The sequence below is a fragment of the Musa acuminata genome, chromosome BXJ1-8 (genome assembly GCF_036884655.1).
Source record: "Musa acuminata AAA Group cultivar baxijiao chromosome BXJ1-8, Cavendish_Baxijiao_AAA, whole genome shotgun sequence".
NCBI classification, from domain to species: Eukaryota; Viridiplantae; Streptophyta; class Magnoliopsida; order Zingiberales; family Musaceae; genus Musa; species Musa acuminata.
The window spans coordinates 36,510,934-36,522,944 of record NC_088334.1 but is presented as its reverse complement, the minus strand read 5'-3'; the positions used below and the strand labels follow the sequence as shown (position 1 = coordinate 36,522,944).

Genomic DNA, 12,011 nt, shown 5'->3' with positions numbered 1-12,011 from the left:
CTCTTCCTCTGCTTCTCTTCTTCTCCTCTTCTTCCCTTCTCCTCCCCGACGCTCCACACATGAACCCCTCTGTTTCCTCCTACATGAAATAGAGGTGCTATAGCCCTAGCTGCTGCAGCTATCTCTCTTTCCTCTCCCTCTTCCCTCTCTTCTTCTTCTTCTTTTCTTCTCTTCTCCTTCTTCTTCCTCTCTTCTCCCTCTACTTCTCTTCTTCTTGAAGAAACATAGAGAGTGTGGGGGGCGGTGGGATAAAACCGAAATTTTCGGTTTTCTTTTTTTTTTTTAACTTAACAGTTTAGTCCTTGAAATTTCTATATTTACATATAGATCCTCCGATTTATAAATAAATCTTTATTAATAATTTTCAAAAGTGAGGGATATTACAAAGTCAGTGAATTTGCCATCTAATAGACCCAATTTAATCTTGATTTAGGCCACATGGGCTCCTAATTAAGTTGGTATTGTTACACTCAAAACTAACTCAATTAGACACTTAAATTAGTTCGATCAAGACTCAACAACTACAAATCATGAAGCTTACATTATCCAGCATGTCATTAGTTCATCTGGCACTTCGTCCGAACTTTCAATGTATCATCCTTTCCTTCAGCATATTACCCAATCCATCGGTATGTTGACCTCTAGTAACATCCGATCTTGACGCAATGCCCGATCTTTCCAGCCTAATGTCCAATTTGTAACATGATGCTCTTTGGCTCAACGTGTGATTCTCTTGCTTCAATTGATTTGTCTTTCTATGATCAAAGTTTATCCTACATCACTTTTCTCAATGGCTCATTAGTTTATAAACTCATCAATTGATTTCATCATCAAAATCCGAGATTCAACATAATATACCATGTGATTTTTTAAATAATTATTTCATAATCAATCTACTAACTAAGTTGGGATATTACAATTTTGTTTTCTTTGTTGTTGTTGTTCTTTGAACCAATCCAACAACCAAAAATTTTCCGTCAATTGTAATTTTACGATCCTTTCCACTGAGTCTGAATGGGGTCTAAGAAGTTTTGTATTCTAATTATTCTCGATCCATTGCGCAAGATAAATGATAATACTATAGAATTTGTGAAAAGGGAAAAAAACGTAGATACCTAAGAGAACAATACAAAATTCAATAATAATATAAGATTGATGTGATTCAATATTTATTATCTGTGAGAGGAAAAACATAAAGTATAGTTCCTACCATTTAATCCAAATTCAAAACCAAATCTTTTCTATATGCTCTCACAAAAATTCCAAATAAACTTTTTTCTTCTTTTTAAATTTATAAAAAAAATGATATGAACAAAATATTTTTGTATATTCCCTCCCATCAAAAGCTAAAGGCACATTACATATTCACATAACAATCAAATTCTAAATTTCAATATTTTTTATAATTTTTTCATAATAAAATTCCTTATATTTCATAAATCAGAAAATGTTTGATAACCAAATAATTGAACATGATGACATCGGATTTATAGATAAGAACAGTGGAATTCAGAAGAATAAATGAGCACAATGTTGGCAAAGCTCAGCATAATTGTATGAACTCAATATGGTCACTTACAACTCACCGGCGATACTAAATCTTGATCATGTGTACAACTGTCGTAAAGCTCTCCTTACAAAGAGACTGAGACAAAGGATGCAGTCAAAATCGTGGTGAAGTCAGAAGAGAGGCGAGGCTGTGGTGGTTTGAGAAGTTGCAGAGGTCGTAGGGGACGCAGAGTTGGTGGCATCGCCATCATCCCGCATGCTGTTGTCATCTTCACCGCCGGATCTGTCTTCTGTGTCCGAAGGCCTCGCGATGGATCTTTGCGACTGCTGATGTAGCTGCTGGTTTCGAAGCTTCGAGTCCGATGGAACCGATGCTAATGGGGCGTAGATGCTATCCGGAGGAGCATAAGCACCATTCTCAGGTGATGCTGCTGCGTAATCTGGCGGCGAAACCAGAATTCCGCCGACCAACACAAACTGGGTGGCCGGGGGGCTGCTGGTGCTGCTGCTGCTGCTCTGTACCGTTGGGGTCGGCCGTCGGGTGTGCAGCCGATATTTCTGAACAAAGATCAAATATGACAATACGTCGAACAGATATTGGCATCGAAAACATGTCAGTATGACACAATAATTGCCCTGTTCACTGAATCAAATGCCAATAGTCCCAACGCAAAGCATGGTTTAGAGGAAGATTAACCAGAGAAGAGATTAAGATAGCTACAATGGAACTTAACCTAAACCATACATGCGGATAGATACGTTAATGATTTATAAATACATGAGGATATCTGAAGCTAGTATCATAGAGAGACAGAATTTGATTTTTCTCTAAATATCTCATTCTACCTGTAGGTTTTGATGAGAAATATTTTGGGTGCCTCTTTGTTTCTGGGGTTTCTCTAGATATTTTTCTGTAGGTTTTGATGTGGAATATTTTGGGTGCCTCTTTCTTTCTAGGGTTTCTCTAGATAGAGCTCTAAAGGAGGATCGAAAAGATATAATTATTCGAGTTTTATATAAGAGAATTATAATTGAGTGAGGATCATTTAAGAGTCTTTTAATTGATCTTATACGATGAAAATTTTGGTTCTATTTTTAAATGTAGGGTGCCCATTGTATCTCTTTTTTTCTTAAAATCTTGGTTTCGAGTGTTTTTCCCCTCAAGGGTGCCCATTGTGTCTATAAGAATGTCTAGGCATTAAGTTTGGAGGGTGGTTTGGTTCATCACGGGCTCCACCAAGATTTTGACCACAACGCTGCTTACATTGTGGTCCATGCAGCATATCTGGAATCCCGGGTTTGGATGCTAATCTATTAACCTAAATTGGCCACTGGAAGAAAGATGGGTTCTCCATCTTAGAAAATTAAGCAGGGTAGAGAAGTGGAAGTCGATGGAACGAACACATTAGTAATTCTAGGCATATAATTCTACCAGGGTGCAGAGACCGAGTAGCAGAGAGATTCTGCTAGCCAAAACAAAGGGCATCAAAAGGACCTTGGAGAGTTCATGAGGAGAAGATAGTGAATCGGTGCGAAGGAATCGGATTCTTTGCGGGTACAACACGATACTGATGCATCCAAACCAGGGCCGCAGTGCATTCCACTTTTTCGGGTTTGTTTGTAGCTCACGCAATCAACAAGGAGAAGGAAATGGTAAAGGTTCTTGTAACTGACCTGCAGATGGCTCTTGACCTCGTCGTTGGTGAGCCCGTCCACCTTCATCAGCTCCCTGATCTGCTTCGGAGTTGTAACTGCGATCAACAAGATCCAATTTTTAGAAACGCATCTTGGTCGGTAAAAGGAGCAAATTTGAGATGAGCATGAGCCGAATTCTGTCTTGTGAGATGCTCAAGGCAGCAGAGACTAGTGATGGCGACGACGCTATTAATGGTGTTGTGTGTGTTTGGGCATCAACAAGATCCAATTTTTAGAAACGCATCTTGGTCGGTAAAAGGAGCAAATTTGAGATGAGCATGAGCCGAATTCTGTCTTGTGAGATGCTCAAGGCAGCAGAGACTAGTGATGGCGACGACGCTATTAATGGTGTTGTGTGTGTTTGGGGCTTACCGTGGGAGCCACCGAGCTGCTGAAGGGCGTGCAGGAACCGGCGGTGGAGCTCCGGCGACCAACAGCGTCTCGCCTTGCGATGGAGCTGGGACTGCCCTTCCTTCTCCTTGTCTCGTCCACCGCTGCGGCTGCCATCAACGTCAGCACATCCTCCACCTCCACCCTTCCCATCACCACCACCGGCAGTGGAGCTCGCGGGTGGTGCTACTGCCACGACCGCTGGTGGCGCGACATGCTTTTCCCTGTCGAATGGCTGGAATGCGCCGCCGATCTTCTTCAAGCTCACCGCTATCGGCTTCTTCGGTGGCTCCTATCACCCACCACCACCAACAAGATCAGAACCCATCGACATGAAATCAACAAAAGGGCGAAAGAAAAGAAACCACTACAAAATTCGTCCTCTCACCACTTTAAGGTCTGTGTCCGGCTCCTGATTCCAGAGCTGGACGGATCTAAGCCACTCCGGCTTCCTATCCCACCCGATCGCCGCGGCGCTCTTCCTAGTCTCACCCTTCTCCTCCTCCGACAACGTCGAAGTGGGACTCGGCTTCAGAGGGATGAACTCTTCCAAGACCGGCCCTTCATACACCCCCTCTTCCTCACCCGCACGATGTCTCACGCTCTCGATCGCTGAAGCACCGTCAACTATTCCATGAGTGACACCATCAAAAGCAGCAAACAGAAAAGTAGATCGATACCCTGCGTAACGAGTTGAAGGCAAAGAGGCAGCTCTCTCTGGAAGACCTCGATCTTCTTGCGCTCCTCTTTGAGCGCTCGGATGTAGTCATGGTACCTCCGCGCTCGCCCCAGCAGGTCCATCGATGTGCTTTGGTTGAGATCTCGATGGAGAGGATGCAATCAGGGTCGGGGCGTCGCGTAGAGAGATCCGACTCGGTCTGATGAGGCGGGGAGGGATTGGAGGGTGAAAGGTGGGGGATGGGGAAAGAGCGGAGGGGGGGTTTGAATCTTAAACGCCGTGGGATTCCACGGAGCGCGTAAGCCAACGGGTGGATGTCGCTGAAGGAGCAAACGAATGGCTGGGATGCGTTTGGGGCGAAGGAATATTCTTGTCGCCGCGTACGGGTCGGCGAGATTCTGGAGAGTTCCGCAGCGTCCCGAAGTTTTGCCGGGGGCTACCAGGGCGCACGTGACTGGGGGGGCGGGGAATGGCCCTAGCCGAAACCAAGGGGCGCTTCCTAAGTGCCGGTTGAGGGCGGGTTGGGTCGGCTTCGGATGCCGCCGCGGGGTTTTGGAGCGACCGGATAGGGATGTGGGAATTGATTAGGGGATGGCGTAGGTTGATGAATTGTGTGATTCCGGAAGAATATTCTTTTTAAGTGGGCGTTAGATACCTTGGACAGTTGTACTCGTTGTGAATGCTGTCCTCTCGTCAATACATTCTTTGTGCTGACGAGGCATGAAACGTTTGGTAATCTTAAAAAATTATATATATTAACTTTTATTTAGGAAGAGAAGAAACTTCAATATGTCTTTTCTTTAGTTATATTTGAAAAGGGTATAATCGTCCATTTAAGATTTAACACATGGATTAAAAATATATAGCAAATTTTCTTTATGAATTTTTAAAAATTATTTCGCTTCTAAAATCTCATATTAATAAGGAAAAAATTATTATTTTACAACTTTGACACGTGCACACTGAAACGATAAGATTTGTTATGTCATATATGTGCTATCTCAATAAAAATAACAAAATTATTTTTCAATAAAAACCAATGATCAGGAATATCAATTATAATTTTTTTTCTCTCTTCTCTCTCGTCACTCCTTACTGGTGATCTGAAAAAATCTGATATTAAACTTTTTATGTAAGAGCTAGATTTTGGGAACAACTCTCTACAGAAAGGGGGAGCTTGGTAAATTGAGAATTCTAACTCGATAACTCAGTTTCTTCGATCTTGGTAACTTGATAGCTCGATACTAACTTGATGCCTCGACACGTCGGATGAGAATTGACAGGTATCAAATTTAGTCTCGGACCAGTTGAGTTTTTCCTAAAATGAACAATGAACTTTGAAGATAACATAGATTAAGAAATATTTTAATATCAACAACGTAAAGGTTGGAATTATCACAACCGGCTGCAATAACACTCATTGATAATGACGCAAGTCAAATTGAATATTGGATCATTTAGGATGAGCTTTAATAGTGTAAATGATATCGAATATTCGATCTGATCCAGTAAAACTTATCAACATCCTTATTAATGTTAGTGATATTCCCTGACACATGAAGAACATTATTTCTGATTGTTTACATTTGGCTAACATCGTAAATGTTGTTACTTTCTCCTATGTTCCTCCACACATACGTCACACGTTAGCTACCTTACTTGTCGATCAGGGAATATTATTTAAAATTGACAATATTATGAGATTAAGAACATTTAAATGTGAAGAACCATAATTCTAATAACAACGAAAGTGAAATGATGTTTTAATTATTTGAATTTTTAAATATAATAAAAATATTTTATGGATCATAATATATGAACCACTAGTGTGTTCAAATCAGTTTGGATCGTATTAAATTAAATCGAACTCAATCTATTTTTTATTTTGTTTGATTAAAATAAAATAATTCAAACTAGAACCTATTCGAATCTACATAATGGAACTAGTTTAAAAATGATTAATTCGATTCGGTTAATCAGTTAATCAATTTATAATTTTAAATAATTTAATTTAATTTAATTTAATTTAATCGAATCAAAATCTTAATCTAATTAGATGATATAATAATATTTATTAAATTGAGCTAATATTATTTGATTAATCGGTTCCCACCGATTAAAGGCTTAGGACAGTAAACTTAATTGAATTAATATATTTTAAATTAAAATTATTATCAATTTGATTCCAACTGATTAATCGAAATAAAGTCATTTATAGTCTTTAAAATTGAACCATTTATGAATTGATTCGGACTAAACTAAATTCAAACTGGTTCGATTTAGATTTAGTTTCGATTAAATTTAGATTTTTGATTTAATTTGAATATTAGGGAAAATTATAGGAATACCAAAATGTCAATTGTCTTAAGCTGATGTGATGATAGCACATCTATGCTCCTTATGCCACCAAGTTTTCATGAAAAATGCTCTTTGCTCATTAATTTAGGCTGGATTTAGTTAGAAGAATGGTTTCAATTATGTGGCACAAAGGCATATATCTTAAATGCATTAGAATAATGATAAAGGAATTATAATAAAGCTGATCAAAATAGCTAATAAAAAAATAAAGGATTTTAGGTTAGGTTAGAAGAAAACTGAAAGTGAATCATTATTTTAAGATGAATTATAAACCTTTCGTGAAGATATATATGGGAAAACTACGTCAAGAGACAATTGATGTTGTTTCATACGAGCACGATGGTGGAGAACATAGACGACCATCTACCACCAGCAAAATCAAGTAAAAAAAAACAACAAAATAGATGAGAGTAAAGTTACAGAGATTATAGCATTAGAAGCATTCTGGAGGGAAAAATCACCATTATTATTGTTGGAGGGAAGGCATTAATAGCCCCAACACTAGAATCGCTCTTGGAGTGTGACAGAAGATTGTTTTTGTTAGAAAATAGATAGATAAACAAGTTGCATAAGAAGTTGATTGTTATTAACATATCCTCCTTCCTTTTATACAGGTGAGATTTCCTCAACCAGTTAGGAAAATCTCATCTACTTATCATGCCCCCGCAAGATGGTGCTCCGATCAAGGAGGCCAATCTTGGACTGATGTAATATAAAAAGTTTACGAGCTAGAGGCTTCGTAAATGAGTCGGCCAATTGATCAGCCGTATGAACATGAGAAACACGAAGTTGACGGCGGACAACTTGATCGCGTACAAAGTGGAAATCGATAGCAATATGTTTCATGCGGGAGTGGAATACCGGATTAGCGCACAGATAGGTAGCTCCAATGTTATCACAATATATTGTAGGGGTGGAATCGATGTTGAGTTCCTGGAGTAGATTCGTGATCCAATTGAGTTTTGCAGTGGTAGCGGCAATGGAACGGTATTCAGCTTCAGTTATAGACCGAGCGACTGTCTTTTGCTTCTTAGAACTCCAGCTGATTGGATGAGCACTAAGGAAGATAATATACCCTGATGTGGATGTTCTATCATCAAGGTTACCTGCCCAATCAGCATCGGCAAAGGCATGAAGACAAAGTGGAGAGTGTTTACGAAAAAAAAGTCCATGATTTAGGGTCCCTTTAAGATATCATAGAAGTCTCTTGACCGCAGACCAGTGTAGAGTAGATGGTTGATGCATAAACTGTGATAATTTGTTGACAGCAAATGAGATGTCTGGACGCGTGAGAGCTAAGTATTGTAAAGAGCCAACAACTTGGCGGTATTGAGTGGGTTCTGTAGCAGGACTTCTATCCGATAATTTGAGAGAACCACTAGTAGAGATGGGGGTTGTAACTGCATTTGCATCCTACATATTTGTCTTTAATAACAAATCTTGAATGTACTTGCGTTGTGATAAAAGGAGATCGGAAGATGTAAAGGTAGCTTCGATGCCTAGAAAGTAGCTCAAGGGTTCGAGATCCTTAAGCAAGAATCGAGCTGCCAGCTGTTTGATGAACGCTTGGATGCTGATGGGATTGTTGCTTGTGATAATAATATCATCCACATATACCAGAATATACATTGTGTTTTCATGATAATGTCGCAGAAACAATGAAGTGTCAGATTTGGAGTTAAGAAAGCCGACAGAAGTAAAAAATGAGCTAAGTTCAGTGTACCAAGCTCTCGGAGCCTAACGAAGTCCATAAATGGCTTTCCGAAGTTTGCAAACATGCTGTGGATACTGAGGATGAGTAAAACCAGGGGGTTGTTGCATAAAAACATCTTCGGATAGAGATCCCTGTAGAAAGGCATTATTAACATCCAATTGTCGTAATTGCCAGCCTTTAGTGGTAGCCAGACTCAAGATGAGCCGAATTGTAGTGGGTTTAACAACAGGACTAAACGTCTCAGTGAAATCAACCCCAGGTCGTTGATGAAACCCTTTGGCGACCAGGCGACCCTTATATCGGGCAACAGAGCCATCTGGGTTCCGCTTAATTCTAAAGACCCACTTACACCCGATGATGTTTTGTGAAGGATGGAAAGGAATGAGATCCCACGTTGAATTATGGAGGAGGGCATTATATTCCTCACTCATGGCAGTACGCCAATGTGGAGATTTTTGGGCTTGAGTGAAGGTGGTGGGTTCAACGTTGGGGGATGAGGAATTCATGATAGCTTGTAGGTTAAGTACCTGACGAGGTTTAAAAATACCATGCTTAGAGTGAGTGGTCATAGGATGATTAGAGACGACATGATTGAGAGGTGATGTTGGGTGAGGATCTGTGGCATAAGTCGGGTCAAGTGGAGACACGTCAGGGGCACTTGGGCAAGAAGGAGGTAAAGAGGATGGTTGTGTTTCGGAACATATTGCCCCATCAATTGGGGAAGAGTGGAGTGAGTAGGAATGGGCAAGTGTTGAACTGGAGTGATATAGTGCGGATCAGGAGGGGAGAAAGTAGACGAAGTCATGGGAGGCTCGTCCGATTGGACCGAAGGTATACCCCAGTGAGATAGTGAAGTGGTCTGTATGGCAGGATATGGAAGGGTTTGGAAAGGAAAGTTAGACTCAACAAAGACAACGTGACGTGATATGAAGATTTTGTGAGTGTGGAGATTATAGCAGCGGAAAGCATTATGTTCAAGTGAGTAATCAATAAAGACACAAGGAGTAGATCGGGATGTTAACTTATGAGAGGCATAGGGACGTAACCAAAGATAACATAAACAACCGAACACTCGGAGTTTACGAAGGTTAGAGGGTTTGTGAAATAGTGTGTCAAAGGGGGACCGGTATTATAGAACTGGTGTAGGCATTCGATTAATTAGGTAGACAACAGTTTGAAAGGCTGCTGTCCAAAAAGTTGAAGGCATGGAAGCCTGATGTAGAAGTGTGAGTCCAGTTTCTACTATATGCCGATGTTTGCGTTCGGCAGAACCAACTAGTTGAGGAGTATGTGGGGGAGACTTGAGGTGTTGAATGCCACAAGCTGAGAGATGGGATGTCAGGGCTTGATATTCACCACCACCATCAGAGTAGACTGTTTTAATGGTAGACTGAAAATAGTTTTCGACCAACTTCTGGAAAGTGGAAAAAATGCGAGAAACGTCATATTTATAGGAAAGAGGATATATCCATGTGTACTTAGAGAAGTGATCTACAAAAATAACATAAAATCGGAACTTATCAAAAGATAAGATTGGAGCAAGACCCCAAACATCAGTATATATAATTTCAAAAGGTTTAGAAGAGGAAATGGAAGATGAGCCAAAAGGCTGCCGATGACTCTTATTACTAAGACAAGCATCACAATGCATCATAGAATTAGTGGACTTAAAAAGAGGAAGAGAGTGACGAGATAATAATTTCTGCTGAATAAAGGACGAGGGATGACCAAGCCGACGATGCCACACATCAATTGGAGCCGCAACAGAAGAATGAACAGTGGGCTGAGATATTCGAGAGGTTGACGCCCATTCGTAAATGTTGTCTTTATTCGGGCCTTGGACCAATGATGCTCCCGTGCTCAAGTCCTTAACAAGAAATGAATCAGGAAAGAATTCAATGAAAGTATTGTTATGTTTGCAAAATTGAGAAACAGAAATGAGGTTGCGTTTAATATGAGGGGCACATAAAACATCATCGAGGGTAAATGTATTAGAGTCAGAATTAAGCGTTGTGGAACCAATATGAGTTATAGGAAGTCCTTTACCATCACCGATGATGATATCTTCATCGCCGCCATAGGGATTGTGAAGAGACAAATTCTGAAGATCAGCGGTGATGTGATGAGAGGCACCAGAGTCGACAATCCAGTTGGACTGGCTAGGTGTCGGAGAAGTTAGGAGATTTGCCTGAGGCCAGTGTGACGGAGCAGGGAGGCGGGGACGAGACCGGCAAACTTTAGCGGAGTGGCCGACTTTGTCACACAGTTGGCAAACGACCCGTCTTTGATGGCTCGGTAGGGCAGGACGCCAAGACGGATGATGGCTGGAGTTGCCACTTTGCGAGAAGTGATGACTAGGAGGATAGGAGGGGTGTTGCATGGAACTCACAGAATCAAGAGGCGCATTAGCCAAACCTTGGGTGATGTTCGGCGAGTACCGAGTGCTCTTCCGTTTAGACTTATGATTGACTTGAGCAGTGACAGTTGATCCAGGCAGTTTGTCCGCACGCTTCAAGTACATCTCGTAGTCAGTCAGCTTATCATAGAGATCTTCAAAAGAGACTGGCGAGTCGCGTGCCCGAATTGCAGCAGCCAATTCCTTGTAGTCGGTGTTGAGACCATTGAGGGTATGAATGACAACCTCTTTGTCACATAGGGAATAACCTATCAAGGCCAAGTCATCAATGATAACCTTGATATGTTGTAGATAATCAGAGATACTACTTCCCTCTTGTTTTGTCACCATAAACTTGGATAGAAGACTAAGCTTGCGAGTACGCGAATGATTTGCCAGGGTGGTTTGCAGTGTAGACCATGCATCAGCAGCTGTCACACATGAAGATATCAAGGGAGCAACGGATCCAGCAACTGAAGCTTGAATAGCTTGGAGGATGAGACGATCTTAACGTAGCCACAGTTTGTGAGCTGGATTGGGTACTGGACTGGGATCGCCGGGGATGTTGAGCATGGCCGGAGGACATCTGAAGGAGCCATCAATGTAACCTAGCAAGTCGTATCCAAATAAAAGATTAGAAAATTGAGCTCGCCAGGACGCATAGTTGCCACCCTTTGATAACTTAAAGGGTATGTCCCTACAGGAACCGAAACATCAGAAGAAGTGAACGAAGACATTTTTTTTTTCTTTGTTTTTTTTTTTTTTTTTTTTTTTTTTTTTTTTTTTTTTTTTAAGAAGAGGTGGAGAATGAGGGAGGGGGCTACTGCTATAGATTGCTACAGCAGATTGGGCAATCTACAATAGTGCCCAAAGTTGTCGGCAGCTGCTGTGGATTGCTGCTTGCTGCAGCAGATTGTAGAGGCTGTAGTTCGCCGAAAGATGGCTGCGAAAACTGCAGCGATACTCAAGACTATGGTTCGCTGCTGTGGATTGCTGCTTGCTGCAGCAGATTATAGAGGCTGCAGTTCGCCGGAAGATGGCTGCAAAAACTGCAGCGGTACTCTAAGACTGCGGTTCGCCGGGAAATAACCTCGAAAATCTGCAGTGTTACTCAAGGAAACTGCAGTGAGAGAAATCTGCAGCAATTAGATGTAGACTGTGGTTCGCTGCTGTGGATTGCTGCTTGCTGCAGCGGATTGTAGAGGCTGCAGTTCGCCGGAAGATGGCTGCAAAAACTGCAGCGGTACTCAAGACTGCGGTTCGTCGGGAAA

General features: G+C 41.3%; 1 protein-coding gene across 1 annotated transcript; it reads right to left on the bottom strand.

Annotated features, from left to right (window-relative positions):
- Positions 1–1,533: 1,533 nt before the first annotated feature.
- LOC135587763 (transcription factor NIGT1-like) lies at positions 1,534–4,519 on the bottom strand. Its single transcript, XM_065079511.1, has 5 exons — positions 4,275–4,519; positions 3,983–4,206; positions 3,577–3,886; positions 3,184–3,260; positions 1,534–2,067 (listed from the first exon to the last, which is right to left on the bottom strand). Exons 1-5 carry the CDS (start codon positions 4,393–4,395, stop codon positions 1,681–1,683), a joined length of 1,119 nt encoding a protein of 372 aa, XP_064935583.1. The 5' UTR covers positions 4,396–4,519; the 3' UTR covers positions 1,534–1,680.
- Positions 4,520–12,011: the final 7,492 nt, after the last annotated feature.

Bases quoted from the DNA above. Each gene is read 5' to 3' on its own strand.
- LOC135587763 (XM_065079511.1), bottom strand. From the start codon at position 4,395: ATGGACCTGCTGGGGCGAGCGCGGAGGTACCATGACTACATCCGAGCG. The intron at 3,261-3,576 runs GTAAGCCCCAAA...TGTTGATCGCAG, and splicing joins GCAGCTCGGTGGCTCCCACG to TTACAACTCCGAAGCAGATC. The intron at 2,068-3,183 runs GTCAGTTACAAG...ATCTTTGTTCAG, and splicing joins AGGTCAAGAGCCATCTGCAG to AAATATCGGCTGCACACCCG.